Source organism: Bos indicus, chromosome 20 (assembly GCF_029378745.1).
Source record: "Bos indicus isolate NIAB-ARS_2022 breed Sahiwal x Tharparkar chromosome 20, NIAB-ARS_B.indTharparkar_mat_pri_1.0, whole genome shotgun sequence".
Taxonomy (NCBI): Eukaryota; Metazoa; Chordata; class Mammalia; order Artiodactyla; family Bovidae; genus Bos; species Bos indicus.
In genome coordinates this window covers 41,438,014-41,458,323 of record NC_091779.1, presented here as the reverse complement: position 1 = coordinate 41,458,323, position 20,310 = coordinate 41,438,014, and the positions used below count along the sequence as shown (strand labels likewise).

At 45.7% G+C, this 20,310-nt stretch overlaps 1 protein-coding gene across 9 annotated transcripts in view; it reads left to right on the top strand.

The window, feature by feature from the left end:
- Window positions 1–19,927, top strand: part of PDZD2 (PDZ domain containing 2) — a 403,122-nt gene extending 383,195 nt beyond the window's left edge. For 7 of the 9 annotated variants that reach the window (XM_070774800.1, XM_070774797.1, XM_070774795.1 and 4 more), the window contains 6 exons: window positions 274–4,225; window positions 5,048–5,165; window positions 9,208–9,309; window positions 10,015–10,285; window positions 11,969–12,106; window positions 17,101–19,927. In XM_070774800.1, coding sequence (XP_070630901.1) covers window positions 274–4,225; window positions 5,048–5,165; window positions 9,208–9,309; window positions 10,015–10,285; window positions 11,969–12,106; window positions 17,101–17,282 — 4,763 coding nt within the window. In that variant the 3' untranslated portion in view covers window positions 17,283–19,927. The remainder of the gene's footprint in view (window positions 1–273; window positions 4,226–5,047; window positions 5,166–9,207; window positions 9,310–10,014; window positions 10,286–11,968; window positions 12,107–17,100) is intronic. The other 2 variants (XM_070774799.1, XM_070774798.1) reach the window with 1 other exon arrangement.
- The last annotated feature ends 383 nt before the right edge of the window (window positions 19,928–20,310 follow it).

Sequence of the window (20,310 nt, the reverse complement as noted above, 5' to 3'; positions counted from 1 at the left end):
CTAGAAAGGGCAGAGGCAGAGGTCCTCCTGCCGTCCATGCTGAGTTATTTTAGAGCCTCTAAAGCACAGTGGTATTTGTTCGATGTGAGCACTCTATAATTTTAGAGACTAAAACAGGCCTACATTTAAGCTGTGGGATGTCTTTCTAAAAAAGACAAAAAAATTGAGACTGTTTACAATTTTCACTTGTTTTCATTGAAGTTTTCTGTTTTCTAACCTTTCACCCTGTGTCTCCCCCACCACTCCAATCTTTTTTTTTTATTCTCCACCCAGGACCAGATGGCTCCCCAGACCCTCTCCCTTCCCCAGGGCAGAAGGAGGCGGCTCACCCTGACCCCAGCCAGACCTCAGTGGACACAGAGCCAGCGAGGCGACCTGAGGACCCCGGAGGGCCAGAATCACCCAGGATCCCCAAGTCTGAGGACAGCACATCCCCGGGGACAATGGCAATGGCTCGTCCTGACCTCCGTGAGATGAGAGCAGCTCCCAACGCCAGCTCGCCCTGCGCTGCCCGGAAGGCAGCGACCCCCAGGGGAGCAGGACCCATGGCTGAGGGGGCACCTTCGACTGGTGCTGGGCTGCCACAAGACCTCATGTCCGGGGAGAAGAGCCAAGAGAGGGTTCTGGGTCACCATGCCAAGGCTCCACAAACCTCAGCAGTCCTTGCCCCTGAAAACTGCCAGGGGTCAGCTCTGCCCCAGGGAACAGACTCAGGGTCTACCAGCGCCCCGCAGGCTGGCCTGGCCCTGCCATCGCTGAGTGACAAGGCCCAGGAGGCATGTGGGGGTGCCTCGGGGCCCGGCTGCCCTGGAGGGAACGGGCGCTGCCCAGTGACAGACATCGACAGGCTCCTGGTGGAACCGGATGTCTCCGGAGCAAGACTTCCCTCCCCTGGGAAAGGGGACCGGCTGAGCAGAGAGCAGGCTGCCCAGGGGCCACAGCTAGCCTCGGGGAGTCCAACCCCTGCCCCAAGGAGGCCCGGGGCGGCTGGTCCAGCCCCTCCCCCTCAGTGGGCCGGCCAGCCTTCAGTTTTGGATTCCATCAATCCCGACAGACATTTTACTGTGAACAAAAGCTTTCTGAGCAACTACTCTAGGAATCTCAGCAGTCTCCACGAAGACAGCACCTCGCTGTCAGGCCTGGGCGACAGCACCGAGCCATCTGTGTCCCTCTCGTCCATGTACGGGGACGTGGAAGACTCATCCTCAGACCCCGAGTCATTCACTGAAGCCCCGCGAGCTCCCCCCCGGGACAGCTGGTCCCCTCCTCATCCTCGTCCTCCTGAGCCTTCTCACAAGGGAGACGCAACGGAGTCCGAGGAGGAGCAGGTGGAAATCTGTTCCACGGATGGCTCCCCCGATCGGCCCTCAGCCACTGCCCTTGCTCCTGCCCGGGTGGCCGCTTGCCCTGCCCTTGCCACAGCCCTGCCACCAAAGGATGGAGCCCTGAGCCAGGTGGGGGCAGAAGCAGGCCACACAGCCCGCTTCGTGCCAGGCACCTCCACCCCTCCGCAGCCACCTCCTCCTCTATCAGACGTGAGCTCTCAGGAGGCGGAGCCGCCTGAGGATGCAAGGGTCTCTCAAGACCACAGGTCCCCGAGTGAAGAGGACTCTGGGGAAGCCACCCAGCCTCCTCCGGGTACCAGGCCTATCCCCAGCTCCCCGGGTACCCTTGGTTCTCCTAACGTGGTGAATGGTTTGGAGTATGACCATTTGGATGACAAGGCCCCACCTGAGAAACAAGAAATAGATGTTCACACTGCTGAAAACCAAGCCTCCTTCAGGGCGTGTGTCCCCAAGAATGGAGACTCAGCTCTGGGAAACCTGCACATCTCCGGAGGTCAAGGCCCAGAGGACTTGTTGCCAAAGCCAAAAGCCATCTCCAGGCGGCCCCTCATGGCCTGGTTTAGAGAGATAAATAAGAACAACCACGGGACGCATCCGCAGAGCAAAACTGAAATGGAACAATCCACGCTGCTGGCCAGAAGTCCCGACCCCAAGGCCCAGGTGCTGAGCTCAAGCCACAAGAAGGGGGTGCCTGTGCCAGATAGCCCCCCTCCTCGGCTGAATCTGGAGAATAAAGACTTGCCTAGGAAAAGTTCTGTGGAAACCCTTTTGAGTAACTGTCAGAAACCCAAAGCTGGTCCTAAGCTGAAGAGACTGAGCATCAAAAGCAAAAGCAAAGTCAGTTCCGAGGTCCCGGCTGCTCACACGGGGAAGACTGGCAGCACAGAGCACAGGAAGGCCCTTGTCTCACCCCAGGCCTCCCACAAAATGCTTTCTAAGGTGGCGTCGCACCGGTTCCACACAGCTGACCACGAAGAACTGGACAAGACTGCCGCAGCCGCCCCTCAGTCTCCCCAGTGTGTGGAGGGCAAGCTGCCCCCTGGGACCCCGGGCTCCCTGAAGCCCTCGGCATCCGACTCGAGCATCAGGATGTTTGTTTCGCCCGTGACCACCCCCAAGACCCTTCCTGAGCAAGGTGGGTGTGGTAGGCTCCACCCGGCTGTGCACGCGGAACCCGACCGAGGCTTCCCGGCTGCCCCTAGCCCTCCCAAGTGTGGTCCAGAGAGCAGGGCTCCCCTGGCATCCCCGGGGCCAGCAAGTCCCGCAGCACTGAGGAGTGGCACGTCCACGGTAGCCGGCAAGCTGGAGGTCCCCACTCCTGGGCAGGGTGAGTGGTCCCTGTCCAGCCAAACAGACTCTGCAGCAGAAGCAGCCCTGCCAGGGGTGACTGGTGACAAAAGAAGCAAAATAATTGCCGGTGAGCCTCTTGAAAGAACCAAGCAGCTGAAAATCATTGAGATCCCAAAGAGCACATGTGGTGACATACTGGCTGAGAGGGACAGGCAGGGGGGGCTCTTGTCCCAGAGCAGCCATCAGGAGGAGAGTGAGGCTGGGCTCTGTCACCAGCCAGGGGAGTCCTCCCCAAACCACCCGTCCTTCCTCCCAACCCGGGTCTCCCAGGTGGAGCTGGAAGCGCAGCAGCGATCCGTCAGCCTGGCAAGACTCTCCTCCTCTTCCTCCCCGCAGCTGCTAGCTAGAAAGGCCGATCCTGGCCAGATGGGCAACCCCCTGGGGGTGCCCAGGAATGGCCCACCAGTGGGCCCAGTGCTGGACGATCATCCCTACTTCACGCCAAGGCCAGCGACCAGGACCTACTCCATGCCGGCCCAGTTCTCCAGTCATTTCGGCCGGGAGGGCCATACCCCACAGAGCCCAGGGCGCACCCCTCGGGACGGCCAGATCCCTGGCACCAGCGGGGGCCTCCTCGAGGCCAAGGCGTCTAGAGGTGCTGTTCTCAGCCTGGCTAATGGGCAGGGTGTATACAGTGTAAAGCCCTTGCTGGAGACTTCGGGGAACCTTCCGACGACAGACGAAGCGGATGTCCTGTCCGCCCAGGAAACCAGCTGCCAGCTCACAGACAGAGTCACCGTCACCAGGAGACATCACTACTCCCCACAGAACTGGCCCCACGAAGCCACCTCCTTTTTCTCTGTGAAGCAGAGGATCAAGTCTTTCGAGAACCTGGCCCACTCTGACCGGCCCGCAGCCAAGGCTGGGGCCTCCTCCTTCTTGTCAGTGAGCTCCAAGCCTCCCATTGGGAGACGGTCGTCCGGCAGCGTGGTTTCTGGGCCCCTCAGCCACTCCAGTGACCCAACAGCAAGGTCGCTGAGACGTAGCCTGAGTTCCTGCAGCGAAAGCCAAGGTGAAGCCACCACTGTCGTCCCCCCGATGACCAAGTCCCCGTCCAGCATGACGCTGACCGTCTCCCGGCAGACCCCAGCAGATGCCCGTAACAAGGGCGCTGACTCAGACCCCAAGAGACCACCTGGTCCTTCGGGCATCCCTGCCCCGACCGCAACCCCCGCCTCTCCCGCCAAGAGGAACAAGTCCTCGGTGCGTCACACGCAGGCCTCACCTCTGTCCCGCTCGAAGCTCCAGGAGCTGAGAGCCCTGAGCATGCCCGACTTGGACAAGCTCTGCAGCGAGGACTTCTCGGCAGGGCCATCCGCCGTGCTCTTCAAAACTGAGCTGGAAATCGTCCCCCGGAGGTCACTTGGCTCCCCTGCTGGGGGCCTCGCTGGGTCCACGGCCCTTTCATGCCCCAAGGATGGGGCAGAAAGGGCCTGTCCCAAAGCCACTGACCCCAGAGCACCCAGTTCAGCCCACGATGTGGGTGAGACCGCCCAGGATCTGCCTTCCGGAAGAAGTTGGTCAGTTAAGTAAGTGTCCGCTCTTCCCCTTGTATGTAATTTTTTTTTAATGGATGAGTTCTAGACTTTTAGAAAAGTTGCAAAAATAGTGCAAACTTCCCATGTACATCTCACCTGGCTGCTCCTCAAGTTAACATCTTACATAACCATGGCCTGTTTGTCAGAAGTTAACATTGAAAAACACACGATTGGCTAAATGACAGACTTTATTCAGATTACACTGAATAAATCCCACTAACATCCTTTTTCTATTCCAGCCTCCAGTTTTTGTTTTTGTTTTTTTTTTAAATATTAGTATTGGAAAAATAAAGTGCCTGCAGGGAAAAGTGTTTCCCAAATTGTTGCTCTAAAGAGAGGCTTTTGTAGGACAGGGCACTTAGCAAAACCACAGAGTAAGAGAGCAAGCGAGCGAGACAGAGCGAGAGATGGTGGGATAAGGAAACAGGACCACTGGGGGAGGATTAGAACCTTTCAAAGTGACTGAAGTCAAATTGAAGTCAAATAGGAAACTTCTAGTATGTTTTAAAATATTTCACTGGAGGCTACAGAATATTTGTCTGAAATTTTCTGTTCAAGTTCAGTATTGGTCGCCTAACATCTTGGAGGGATCCTAGAATCCATAGGAATTCCCACTGCTGTTGGCAGTGAATGAAATTCCTGTTGAGCGTTTGAGCTTCTTCAAGCAGTTTGAAATGGAGTTGTGACCAAAAGAGAGCATGAAAATCAGAAAATGCCTGCAATGTGGTAGAAAGGAGATCATTCTTAATGCATCCTAGTACAGTGGAGAAGTTTTTTTCTTTAACATTCTTCCAATATGTTTATATTATTTAGTTTGCAACAACTCCTGGTCTCAGCAGGGGATCAGCAAAGACTGCAGTCCATTCTGTCGTCAGTGGGGTCAAGATCTACTGTCCTCACTCTCATTCAGGAAGCGAAAGCACAATCAGAGGTGAGTGAAATAGAAAAAACAGGGAGAGTGCATCCCTGTGTGCGTAGGACTGAGTCCCTTTGCTGTTCACCTGAAACTACCACATTATTAATCGACGATACCTCAGTACAAAATAAAAAGTTTAGAGTTTGGGGATAAAAAAAAAAAAAAAACTACAGAAAACACAAAGAGTCGGACACGACTGAGCGACTGAACTGAACTGAACAGAAAACACAGGAAGATTGGACTGCTGCCACCTCAGTGCTCAGGCATGTGCCACAAGCTTTAGAGGACCCGGGAGAGCCCTTCTCCCAAGTCCCATGTGGCAAGTTCAGCAGCTCATTCTGATATGTCTCGATTGCTTGCAGCTTGCTTCAGAAGCTTGCTTGTGTTGAATTTTTCAGTGCCAGATTGGTGTTTTAATCCCCCAGGCGTGACTAGTTACCATCTTCCCCACCCACCCCCACACCTGGAGTTTGTCTGCAGCAAGTGCTTCCTACAGGACTAGGCATGTTGGAACGGTGGGGGAATGGCCACGAGTACCTCTGTCCACCTAAGTGGACATAACGGCCTGTCAAGGGAGCCACCTGCTGGGGAAACAAGAGTTAACAGCTGTGTAGCCCTACCCTGGGGCTTCCCTGTAGCTCAGATGGTAAAGAATTTGCCTGCAATGCAGGAGACCAGGGTTTGATCCCTGGGTCTGGAAGATCCTCTGGAGAAGGGCATGGCAACCTACTCCAGTATTCTTGCCCAGAGAATTCCATGGACAGAGAAGCCTGGTGGGCTACAGTCCATAGGGTCACAAAGAGTTGGACACAACTTAGTGACTAATACAGTCCCACCCTGGCCCCAATTACAAGACCTTCAAAGAAGCGGATTAGTCATTACAAGTCAAGTCTTTCAATAAATTGAATGTGACAGTAAACAATAACAAAAGAAACCATGGGTTCATATTTAGAATACTTCTCTGAAGCATGTTAATTTCTCAGAAGGATTCATTAAGATTTGAACCCAAATAAATGAATATTTTTTATCCAGAGGAAAAAAAGCAAATATGAACAATTTTTCTTGAGTGGTAATATGCCTGGTCACTGATACCACCTGAGAACACCATTCCAGAAATTCTGACATTACCCAGAAGGGTACCCAGATGTGACGTTGGCATCTAATATGGAGTGAACCAGAATGGAGAGGAGATGGGGAGGAATAGACATCAGTCCCTTTCAGCTTCTACTCCCTTTGGCTTCTCTGTCCCTGGTTTGGTCTGTGCAGTTAGCAAACATCTTGAGGCATACAGCATTTTTTACTTTCAGGAAGAGGGACTGTTCCATCCGCTCACTTCTTTCGTCGACTTATTACAAGTGATGAAAGCCTTACTCTTGGATTTTGCATCAGGGTGGCTCAGTGGGTTCATACTTTGCCAGGCTCTTTGCTCCAGACGTTTTACACTATTAGATAAGAGGGGAAAACCAAAAAGCCTCAACCAAGCTCACACACTTGAGAGGCACATTGTCAGGGACCACAAACACAGCAGAGACTCTGGTGTGGACAGCGTGCTGAACGCTACCCTGGGGTCATCTCCTGGCTTCCCTCACCTCCTCACCCTGGTTCCATATTCACCACCCGCAGGTGTTGAAGATTATCCCGACTTTGATCAGAATGCAGCTTTCTTTTGCCTTTTTTCTTATTGTCTTCAGTTAATTTTGAAGAGGAACTTTGAGTAGAGATGTGCTTTCTCTGCCATCTTCAGAAGTTTACTACCTTGCTTTTTGTCCAGTGATATGATCTGCAGGCGTTGTGCTGACTTTCTGTGGCCTCTGGAGGGCGCTGTGAGAGATTTAGAGTCAGGAAACAGCTCTGGTCTTGACACTTCAACACGTGCAGATCTTGGAGAGCTCTTGAGGACGATCTAGCTTCGCTGATGCTGTGCTAACCTTTTCGGAGAGGCAACACTTAGCCTGGCAGTCGGTCTCTAACACACTTGTATCCACAAACAAACAACTAGAGCAAGAAAAAATTTGACTAAATTAAAATTTTGGTGATATATCCCAGAATGCAGGAGAGTCTCATTCTTTTTTTTTTTTTTTCCACTTTTCAATTTTATTTTATTTTTAAACTTTACAATATTGTATTAGTTTTGCCAAATATCGAAATGAGTCCACCACAGGTATACGTGTGTTCCCCATCCTGAACCCTCCTCCCTCCTCCCTCCCCATACCATCCCTCTGGGTCGTCCCAGTGCACCAGCCCCAAGCATCCAGTATCGTGCATTGAACCTGGACTGGCGACTCGTTTCATACATGATATTATACATGTTTCAATGCATTCTCCCAAATCTTCCCACCCTCTCCCTCTCCCACAGAGTCCATAAGACTGATCTATACATCAGTGTCTCTTTTGCTGTCTCGTACACAGGGTTATTGTTACCATCTTTCTAAATTCCATATATATGCGTTAGTATGCTGTATTGGTGTTTTTCTTTCTGGCTTGCTTCACTCTGTATAATAGGCTCCAGTTTCATCCATCTCATTAGAACTGATTTAAATGTATTCTTTTTAATGGCTGAGTAATACTCCATTGTGTATAAATACCACAGCTTTCTTATCCATTCATCTGCTGATGGACATCTAGGTTGCTTCCATGTCCTGGCTATTATAAACAGTGCTGTGATGAACATTGGGGTACACGTGTCTCTTTCCCTTCTGGTTTCCTCAGTGTGTATGCCCAGCAGTGGGATTGCTGGATCATAAGGCAGTTCTATTTCCAGTTTTTTAAGGAATCTCCACATTTTCTCCACACCCTCTCCAGCATTCTTAAATATTTTCTTTGCTCCAATAAGCTATTTAAATATCTGAGCAGTATTTCTAGTTCACCATCCCATTTCCCAGAAGCAGCACAGAGATCATTTCCCAGACCACATGTTCCTGTTTTGGTGAGAAAGCCTAATCATCACTTCTCTCTGGTGACCAGCGTCTAAGTGTATATATGCTTGAAACTTGCCCATGAAGTAAACATCCCAGCCCCCCAAAGTTCTGCTGGATATTCTAGTGTCAGCTTAGGTTTGAATGAACCTCTTTAGAGTGGTGTAAAAATGCTTGGGATTACTCTTTAGAACTCATACTAAACATTGTTTTTTTAAACATTGGTTTCTTTTCCCAGCAAAACAAAGAGGTGGTTTTCTTTCAACATTTTCACTTTCTCTGTTGCAGCCAGCCTGGTTATTATTAAATTCTTTTTCTGTTGCTGAGCTTGAGAACACCTTGAATTGATGGATTATAAATCGATTACTTCAAGGGAAACCTAGCACCACAGCTCTTTAAAATGATGCTGAATCATATCTAGCATGTGGGCAAAGAAAGTCGAAGGAAGTCAAAATTCAGAATAATTAGCCCAGATAATTTTAAAATCTTTATTCCAAGGTACCTTTCAATTGATGCTTAAAACACAGGAACATCTTCTGTTATTTAAACCTAGGACTCAGTTACTAAGAATGTTCTAGTCCCAGTGAGTTGACAGTTTTATATGTACTTTCCATTTTTCAAAATACTTTGTGCTTTTTAACTACCAGTTCATTCATTGTACCTAAAATCCAATGAGCTGAACATGGTGGGTTGAGGGGGTGTAAAACTTACGGCTTCAGTGTGCTCTTATCCTGTCTTGGCACCTATACTTCTGCTACTGACAACACGGGCTTTGCTCAATTGTAGACTGAGAAAACTGTAAAGAAATCCTTTCATGATTGAGTTATGTGCTATGATCAGATTTGGGAACACACCATCTGCTGCTGAGAATGGCTTCTCAGTGTCCTGTGTCCCTGCCCCCATCCTGGTTCATGAGACCTTCCCAGTGGTCCTAGAGCTGTAAGATGGACCCTTGAAACTGCGTTAAGCACCACCCAGGAGGAATGCAGGGTATTTGAGATGGGCCCTGGTCCCAACACTGTGTGGAAGCACCTAACCATCAGGGTGAGCAATGACGAGCTCCGCAGTACTGTGGGGGGATGTGTTCAAAACTTCCTTACTCTGGCACAGGAAATACATTGGTTTCTGTTTCTTTTCACCAGAACAAAGAAGATATTTGCTTCATAGTCTTGAATAAAAAAGAAGGCTCAGGTCTGGGATTCAGTGTGGCAGGAGGGACAGATGTGCAGCCAAAATCAATTGTGGTAAGTGACAGTGTCGGGATGCTGTCGGGTCAGTCCTGCAGCAGCCTGAGAACTTAATCAGCACAGAATTCATAGCAGTCGGTTCAAAGAATGCGGGGCGGGGTGGAGGGGGGTGTCCCGTCACCAAACCAAAGTGGGGAAAGTGGTACGGAACGTTTTCGTTGACAAACACAGGCGCTTCTGACACACAGCGAGTGACCTACGATGATGCTACACATACAGTTGTCCACATTTTCATATTCACCTAAACCTTTCACTGGTTTAAGATGGACCTTAGAACTAATGGACCAAAGCTTGCATTTGCTTATAAATCAGTTCTTTCTCAAGATTACATTTTATATCACTCAAGAAGCCTCTGAAATCATTAGGGAGGTCAGCTTCCTTGGGCGAGACCCGGTTCTGTTCATCTTTTTTCTTATTGCCCCATGGAGCACCAGTATTCTTGCCTTGAGAATCCCATGGACAGAGGAGCCAGTCCATGGGGTCACAAAAGAGCTGGACATGACTGAAGTGATTGGGCATGCACATGGAGCACCAAGGCCCATTTTAGGCGCTAGCAAGAATAAGAGTGAAACTGTATTGAGGTGCTGCTGCTATTATTAATCCTGTTTCTCACATGGAATGTTTTCGGTAAACCGAGTGTTGGTATCGCATGGAAAACTTGCCGTCAGAAACTTATTTGGCTCTGCCCTCTCCTCGTCGCAGGTCCACAGGGTGTTTTCTCAGGGGGCGGCTTCTCAGGAAGGGACTGTGAGCCGAGGGGATTTCCTGCTGTCCCTCAACGGTGCCTCACTGGCTGGCTTAGCCCACGGGGACGTGCTGAAGGCTCTGCACCAGGCACAGTTGCACAAAGATGTCCTCATGGTCATCAAGAAAGGGAGTGATCAGCCCAGGCCCTCCAGCCGGCAGGAGCCTCCCACAGCCAACGGGAAGGGCTTGGTGTCCAGAAAGACCAGCCCCCTGGAGCCTGGAACAGGTAAGAAATCAGTTCAGCAACTGCAGTGGCCTGAGCTATTTGTGATGGTTTTGGCAAGAACAGCACTGATTCCTCTGAACAAGAAACTCTTCCTGTCCAGATGCCTCCGCAGTGTTGGGCGTGTTCGTAGCCTTCCCTCTGCTCCACTGTCTTGCTCTTATTCTTCTAGAAAACCGAAGCCCTTCCCAGTACCGGCAAATACCTTACTTATCAGATCATGTCATGCTTAACCTTTGCTCTTGTACTGTCTCAGCTGTTTGGTGTACTTTGTGTTTTTCTCTTTTGGGCCACATGGCTTGTGAGATCTTAGTTCTCTGACCAGGGATTGAACCCTGGCTCTGGGAGTGAAAGCGCTCAGTCTTAACCACTGGACCACCAGGGAATTCCTTATTTGGTGTATTTTCAGTGGAATCCTGGAAACTTAAGCTGTCAAAGGAAACCACCGGGCACTCGGTCCTAATAGCTTTCAGAGTTTGTAAGACTCAGGAACTCAGATACAGAAGGCTGTCCTGAAATTTATAATCATTAAGTATTCCTATAGCAGCTTCAGGGCATCTGGCCTTGAACCAGCTTTAATAGAGTTACCAAACTACACGCACATTCAGGGCATAAATTTATTTCTTCGTATTCCTATTCTTCAAGATCCCCCTGCCCAGGGCTCTACCAGATCTGATATGCTTTACCCATGATAAGGTGATTATGCCTTATCAAGCACTGACTGCAGCCCACTCGGGCTTGATGTTAGAGGTGCCTAGGAAGCTTTTTTAAATCCTGATGCCAGGAAATCCCCAGGTCAATTAAGTCCAACTCTGAGGGTGAGGGATAGGGTCCCAGTATCTTTTTACAGTTCCCAGGTGATTCCAGTATGGGCTCGTTTTCCTGTTTAACTGAAAGTAAAATGACCTATTGAAAAACGGTGCCCCTCCCACTGTAAGGAAGTTTCTTTCAGACCATGTGGAGTGGCCTTCTTTAAACCACAGGAATGGCCGTTATATTCAAAGGTGGTGATGCTACCTTGGTCTCAACCCCAAGTGGACAGTTTAATCTGTTTGTGGTCCTTCCCCTGCCTCCCAAGCAATTAAGTGCCCTTTCCACTCAACTCAAGACATCCTTCACTGGTACAGTATAGAAGGGAAATAAAAGGCAAATTTACAATCTGTATTCAGACCCCCGAGATAGACCTCAGCCAGGCCTCTCCAAACTAGCACACAAAGTAGGCACAGGCTTGTTGCTATGGAGCAGGCATCACCACGGAAACGCTCTCCCCACAGTGGAGCCAGGAGATGGCAATGAAGACAGCTAGTGTGTGACACAGACAGACAACCAGAAGCAGGGGTACCCCTCACAGAAGGAGGACGGAAGCGCCACGTCTCACATGAGGCCTGGCATTTGGGTATCACAGGTTGTCAGAACCAGACTGTGATGTTCAGCTGCCAAGGCTGGCAGGAAATCGAATCTGATTCCCGAAGCGTGACTTCAGTCTACCCTGAGCTGTGCACTGACTGTAGGGATTTCTGCCTGGGCAACAGTGCCTTGTCTGTGCTTGCAGAAGGTGCTCAGGCAAGCAGAGGGGTGGGGACGGCAGGAGCACAGCTCCAGGTGTGGGGAGACCAACCTTAGCATTGGTGGACAGGACTCGAGAGTGCTCGGGGAACAGGCCGGGCCTCAGGTCACTGTCATCAGCAGGGAGAAGCACGGCTGCGCACGAGGCTCTGTGTGTTGAAGTGCTGAAGACCTCGGCCGGGCTGGGCCTGAGTCTGGATGGAGGGAAGTCATCCATGTCTGGAGATGGGCCCCTGCTCGTCAAAAGAGTGTACAAAGGTAATCTAGAAAACCCAGTCCTCAGCCCAGTGCCTGTTTTCTCTATGTGCATGTCAGTGCTTTCCATCTGGAAATCAAATTTGTTTTTAAAAATTTACCATGTTTTTAATGCTGACATCCAGGGTTTACTGCATCAGCTCTGTCGTGAGCATTTCACATGTTGCTCATCCACATGACAGTTATATAGCATGGGTACTGTTAGCATCCGGGTTTTACAAAAGAAGAAACTGAGCCACCGAGAAGTTACACAGACACCTAAGGTCACACCGATGTAAGTGGCCAAACCCAGCTTGAACCCAGGCTGTCTGCTCCAGTGTCTGTGCCCCCAGCCTCAAGGCTGTATCCCTGACTCCATGTTCCTGTCTTCGTGTTCTTACTTACCACTAGCTGTATGGATGTGAATACAGCAAGCTAAGTGATGCCATCAGAACTGCCAGTCAGGGGTACTTAACATTGGTCAAGGTCATATGCATTTAAAATCGCAAATGCTGGATTTCAAGAAAGTCATATGTGAGCCAGTAGATATCACTGAAATAGTTGGGAGACAGGAGGTCTCTTCATGAACTCAGTGTATTTTATCTCTTGGACAGTTCTCAAAATTCTCTCTCTAGGTCCCAGAACTGAGCAGTTATATTAATAATATAATTATACTAATGATGTTTATATAAACCCACATATGCTATTTTATATGTAATATTTTACATTACAATACTGATTTCATATATACAATATATATTTATATTGATATTGTTAATATACTTATTCAGCTCAGGAATCTGAAGAGATTCTAGGGATTGCCCATGATCACAAAATGAATTATTATTCAAGTGCATGAAGAAATTTCATATTTACCAATGATTCTAACAATATCTACTGCTCCCATCTTCCTTTCTTGCAGTCTAGCACACGCCCAAACTGTAAATAGTGGTGGCCAGAAACAGGCTGTTTGCTCACGGTCCATGGGGCAAGCAGAGGACAGGCACAGATCAGGAGCCGAGCCTCTGCCGTGTGGTGTCTAGACGCTCGGTACCAGGGCAAGGGGAAACACTGCACCTGTTAACTTGACAGCAGTGGGTCACAGAGAGCCAAGTTCAGGAAAACGTGAGTTTGACTCTCAAGAGCACTCCTAAGCAAGAGCTCTAAACAAAAGGATACAGAGTACGTGAGGAAATTGTCAACAGACACAATAAACAGGAACGTCCATCAAAAAACTGGGGCAGAAAAATATTATCCATGAAAAAAGGGTATTCAAAAGAAGCAGGCAGATACATTAAAACACACACAAAAACCCATTAGCAGAAAGAAAGTCTGAAAGTATTTAAGTATTCAAAGAAAGTATTTAAATTAATGAACAGAATTAAACATATACTAAATCCTTAAGGAGAGAATTTATAAAAATCAAGGAAGAAACTTTAAAAACTGCAGCACAAGGAAATAAAGAGATAAAAATTACAAAAGGGTATTGAGCGATAGGGGAGAATGACGAATGCCAGATAAAGCAAAAGAAATATTTGGAGAAGTCATGACTGTTGAAAAACAACAGTATTCAGGCATAAGAAAACCTAAAAAAGCACACAGCAAATTTGCAGCTGGCTCACTACAATCAGACGGGCAGCACCAATGAAGAGGAAGACGATGGAATAACGAACGGACTGAGCCTAAAACAGCAAAATGGTGATGTTTAGGACACGCACAGTGAAGGGTGACCGTGATCAGTCACAGGACATGAAGCTTCTGCCAGCCAAGAAGCTCACCCCTCAATAAGGTGTTTTTGGCCTGTGAGCCAAAAGACCAGGGGCCAGATAAAGCAGCACCCGGGTGGAGACCGGGAGGCCAGGCCCAGAAATCCCATGGCATCTGCAGCATCGGAATGGAAAAGCAGCCCCGGGAGAGATGAGTGCCCTTGAGATCTCCTTCTTAGCAGAGCAAAGACGATGTCCCGGTATCTTCCTGGCCTCTGTCTAGCATCAGGCTAGAAATCCATGAACACTGTGTAAGTGGATAGAGAGAAAGGGAAAGATGCACCTGTTCCACAGATAAGCCTTGCCAGTGCTCTTGTGTACAAGCCTGCAGATTTATTCCTGGGAAAAGGCATTCAAGAATTTCTGAATATTATACTGCTCCCTCCTCTTGAATGTTTCTTTGTTCAGGCTTAGCACTCTACCCAAAGATTTTTTCTTACCTTTAATTTTACTTAAAAATTTAATGGATACAGGTTTTCTGTTTATCTTGGTTTCCTGTGCCTTTCAGCCCAAACACTAAAATACAGCAATATTCAATTTCTTATATCAATCTAATACAAAAAAACTCTTTGAATAATAAATGAATTAAATATTGTATTTCCCAAAAGCTCTCTTGAAGGTCAGGGATTTTATTGATGAAAAAAAAATCAGTAATTACTTGTAACCTCTTGTGTGAAGCATCAGCCATCGAGGTAGAACATCATCACTACTACTGTCTGGGCTGCTTTACAAAAAAATTTTTTGGCTATGTTTGGGCTGCTTTTAAAATGTTTCTCTTTTCATCACTTTACCAAGAATATCAGTAACACAATAAGACAAGATTAGAGGCATGAAGACTGGAAATACAGGAATGTACTTTGTCATTATTGGCAAATTATATGTTCTTCCTTCCTCACTGGAAAAAAGCTAAGAGAATCAAATGCCAATATAAACAGCTCAGCAAGATTGCAGAATTCACAATCAACATACAACAAAAGCAGCAGAATTTCCTGTATATCAACAATAACCATTGTTTTAAAATCCTAATAGGATTACATAAATATCATACAAAAAGTATATAATTTATATTACACACGTATATATTATACACATACATAAAATGTTTAACTTCTAAATAGCAAAAAGTTTCATAAAAATCTAAGCAACTAGAAGATATTTGCAATGTATTTACATCAACAAAAGGCTAATTCCAGAATATATTAATAACTATAATTCAATAATACAAAATATAGGGAAAATCTGGGTAAATGAAATGAACAGAAAATAGACAGAAGTTAAAACCTAAATAGTTGACAAATAGAGGGAAGGATACTCAAACTAATATTAGTTATTGGGTGCAAATTATAACTACTAGGAATCATCTTTTTAAAATCAAGTTGGCCATAAATAAGAAATCTCATAATACGATATGTTGGCAAGATGTAGGGAAAGGAGAACACTCATACTTTTCTTTCAAAAGTGTATCTAATGGTACCTCTCTCTGGGGAAGAATTTGGCAGTGCTTGCTAAACTGGAAACTATGAAACAGTTTAAATTTCTGTCTGTAGCAAAATGATGAGTAAAATACATTACATCCATAAAAAGGAAAACTGCAGCAATTCAAGAAGCAAGTAGGATCTATATCCATTAACCGGGACCAGCTCAAAAACCATGCTGAACGAGAAAAACAGCTAGATGTGCATTCAGTCCTGTAAGCTACCAATGCGCAGTAACAACTGAAAGCCGCCTGAAAGTGTGCTACACAAAAACTATGCAAGATGTTTTTGGGGAAAAAGCATAAAACTATTCTAAAAGATACTTTCTTAAAACCTCGATGAATAGACATACCCTGATCAAATTAGAATTCTCTTTGGCCTCAGGTCACAGAAAACCCAAAACAACAATGGTTTAAACAAGAAGGTTTACTTCTCTCTCGTGTATAAGAAGTCCAAAAGCTGGCACAACCTCTGGTGTGCACAGCACTGAGGGGTTCATCAAGGACTTCATCTGCTTCATCTCATTAGATTCTTGTAAAAACCTAGTGAGGGAACAAGATAGGTTAACATCATTTTGCAGATGAGAAAAATGAAATTTTAAGAAACCTTAACCTGCTTGAAGTCACAGACTTGAGACCAAACCAATGTGACTGCCTACAGCCCCTAACTCACAGCCTTCTGTTGGTTGGAATCCACATATCCTTAGAGTCAGATGAACACCCAGAAAATTTATGGTTCCAGATAACCTGCTTGGGGCCTTTAGTTAATATTCCTACAACAGGAACTATGCCAACACCGTGTTGATTGGGTCTGTTAGACATCAGTGCTTTGAGACTTCCAAAAATGTGTATCTTGAGAAATCAATGATTAGGACTAACTCAGTCTCCTTGTTCTTTGTAGGCCTGGCATCGGTGAGGGCTCATCTCTTTTCCAATAACAGTATCTGTCATTAACAACATAAAGTGTTTTGTCCTCAAGTGGGTTGCATTTGAACTTCCTTTCTTCCGGCTATATTTTTATTATTTTGTCTTTATAATCAACTATCATTTCAAATAATAAAGATGATTTTCAAAAATCTAGGACAAAAAGATCTATCTGCTCAGTGTTTTGAGATCCAGTTAAACATTTGAGAAAATTCTTTTCAAACTTAGGTATTTTTCTCTTTCAGTGTCCTTTCTTCCATGCATTTCTTCTTTCTTTAATATGATTGTTTTAGATGTTTATGTGCAAGAGTATATAGAAGGGGATGCAAACCCTGTCTTTTCCAAAGCTCATCAACTTGCCATAACAGAGCTTCATGTAGAAATATGTTAAGCTTTCTTAAGTAAAAAGTATCTCTGCGGGTCACTGATGAGTATATAATTCTCATTAATTCTCAGCATGTTGGATATATCAGCTAATATCTATTAAAAAGTAGAAGCTGAACTTGTTTTTTATTGGTCATTTGGATTTCTGGTGGGTTGATTATTGATCTGGAGATCTTTAGCCAGCTGAACAGTAACCCCCATTCTATTTGTTGACTAAATACAATGAAAATATCTTCCCCTAGTCAGTTGATTATGTTTAAGGGAAGAGGGGTTACAGATTTGAATTTTTTTATGTGGCCACATTTCTTTTTCTAAGTATATGTTTTGTGTGTCTTAAGAAAAATTTCCTTCTAAGATTAAAGGCAGGCACATGGTTTAGAGATTTTTCTCGCTAAAGTTTTTAGTTTACTTGGAATTTATTCTAGATATTATGAAAGTTCCCTGCTATCATTCTGTATTTATTCTCACAGGTGGTGCAGCTGAGCAAGCAGGAACAATAGAAGCTGGAGATGAAATCCTTGCCATTAACGGGAAATCTCTAGTGGGGCTGATGCATTTCGATGCCTGGAATATCATGAAGGCTGTCCCAGAGGGACCTGTGCAGTTAGTAATTAGAAAGCACAGGAATTCTTCATGCAGCAAGCACTGGTAGTGGCACTAACAGTGCTTGTTACTTTTTTTTTTTTTTTTAACCTGGAATCTCCTTTTCTCAATTCCTTTCTTCGGCAAATCAGAATGACTTCTCTAAACCATGGGCTCCTGAAACAACAGAGCAGCACTGGTGCAGGGAAGACTATCAAACTCCCCAGCTTTTTTTGCTCACACGTGAAGCAGCAGCCATGGAGCTGAAATCCTAAGCCTTCTGCCTGGATCACTTAGGCTGGGAGGGTCCACTTCGTTCCAGTGCCTGTCCCCTCCTGTCATGTTTCCTAATGGGGACACAGGATGTGGCATGCCCTTCTTTACTTGAAACATTTAGTGAGACCTTCAAATCCTTCCTCCCACCTATCCCAACATAGTCAATCCTGGCAATTAGGGATCTAACAAAGTCTGAGGGCAACACAACTGTCACAACTAAAAGGACTAGTTTTATATAATTTTGTAAGTAAATGACAGAATGCTTTTAGGCACATTCAGTGGAAGGAGCTAAGGGTCTGTTATCCTGAGAAGAAAAACATGACCCTTGAACAAAGAGAATCAGTTATGACCTAATGGTTAGGTTGGCTCAGGAATTATCCAAAAATGAAAAAGCAAAATACAGAAAGTGGTATTTTAATGAGTGTAATGTGCAACATATGGCTGCATAGTTTAATTGGTGGTTATTGATCACCATGAAGTATTGATCATGATCTAAAGTGTACGTCGTAAGGCAATTTTACAGGAATGCAGTTTGGATAAACTGTACTAAATAGCCATGAACTTCGCTGCTTAGAATGAGCAGAAAGTTCCAGCTCTGAAAGCACCTTACATCCAGTTTGAAACTTGTCTTGAATAAATGCTGAAATTCAAGACTGGTCAATGAAAGAGCAGGCAAAAATACCATTGTCACTGAGTTTCCATTTTTATATTTTATGTACTCTCCAACCACTAATTTAAGCTAAATTTTTAGAAATCAATTATCTTTTTTAGTATCCTTGGATTGTAATCCAAGTAGAGGAGCTTAAAATAATCCTTTTAGAGGACTTTTTTTTTTAACTTTTTTCCCCTTTCTCAATAAGCTTAAGAAATGTAACATTTCTAACCATTGGATCAATTTTCCTGACCTTGACCTGAGTAATGACATAGCTCTGCAGTGACTGAAGTTTTTGCTCTTTTTGTTTTGCTGTTTTGCAAATTCTCTTTTGCCAAAAATGTTTCCCAGCAGAACACAGTTGTGACTCACGCTTGCTTGTGACACTCATTCCAGCTGCTCTTCTTCTGAAGCACCAGCTTCTTTGTAGTAACTGTTTCCATTCGATGTTGCTGTTCCTGGTCACCAAAAGGGCCGGCCTCTCCTCGTACTGTACCTTTTCTTAACGATCCAGACCCTCATCAGCTTCATTTACTAAAATGTAATCAGAAGATGGAGAACGAGGGGGAGTCAGTCTTTCAAGGTAAAGGGGCAGAATTGGGTGGTCACAGGCCACATGCTCAGGTGGCACAAACCAGCTTACTGAGTGCTGAGAATACGGGTGAAGCTGCATACCTGCATGCATGGTGACGCCAAGGTTTTATGTGGGCGATTTCTTTAATTAACCTATTTCTGAGTGACTGATCCCAGTAAACCTCTGTGGTGCTGGCCCAGGGAGGTTCTCAGATGGGATTGAGTTATCTGGCTGGTGTGAGCCCAGATTCCTCATTTTTAAACAGGTTATACAAAAGGGAATGTAGTTCACGAGTTTGCTAGAAAGACCTGATTAATTTAGCTTCTACTTTTCACTACTACAGTTCCAGGTAGGATACTATAGGAAGTCAGTGCAAGGTGCATGCTAGATTGTTTTTAAGTCTCTGGGGTCAGATTTGTGGCTTCTGCTTTCTTGCCTAAATGAGAGATGATTTGAAGTCCACGCTGAAAATTTTTTGTCTCTACTCTTCTAGCTGTGCCTGCATAGAAATGCACAGTCCGTGTGACAGGAGCTTCTGAAGCAACGAAACAGTCTCTCCTTGAAAGAGTTCCTAACCCTCGTAACTAAAAAGTGTGAGGGTAGCCCTCTGGTTCACTGAACCATATTCAAGTCATCAGCTGTTTCTAGTGGACCTCACCAGAAGGCTCCCCTTGGAATTCGACAATTAGAATTTGAGGAAGCAAAAGCTAAACTTTGACCCTAAGATAGAAAGATATTTACTTGTTGTCAGTGTCCAAGGCATGACTTGTATTTCTAATTAGTCTAATAAATTCCCACACTTCCTGATGTGAACACTAATGGTATTGTCCTACTAAAACTTCCATTGTTTTGGTTTTTTTAGCTGGTCAGTCAGTCATCCAATAAGCTATGATGGTAATTTTGTTACAGTGTGTATATCGTAGTTGCAAGGATATACCGTGAAGGTTGAAGTAAGTTGGGTTTCATTTCTATCCTCCCATACACAGTTCATTTAATTTTAGGGTTGACTTAATTGGCACCACACCTGTTGTATGATATTATACATTATCCTTTATTTATGTAAAATAAAATGCCTTATATATTATGAAAGAGTAAGTGCAATAATACAAAATAGCCTGTACATTTTTAAAATGTTGTCGCCAAGTTATGTAAATCCACATCTCTATAAACAACCTTTTTAAAGTAATTTTAAGAAAATAAACACTGTTTACTACTTGTTTGTGTTTTTAGTTTTGCATCTATAGAATAACATTTTACAACATGAAGATAAATACGGATGACCTGAATGGGTAAGAGGAACAGGCAAAAGAAGTCAAATCCCTCTTCTTCCGTGGTCACACCTAGGATATGACACACACTCAAATCCATTCCACCTCTGAAATCAATAAATCACACAGCTCACACCTTTACAACCTCCTGGAGCTTACTTCCCTGCTTCTCCTGGTACTGCTTCTTCAATTTCAACAGGCCTCTAATCCCTAGTGTGCACGCTAAGTCACTTCAGTTGTGACCAACTCTTTGTGACCCTATGGACTGTAGCCTGCCAGGCTCCTCTGGCCATGGGATTCTCCAGGTAAGGATACTGGAATGCACTGC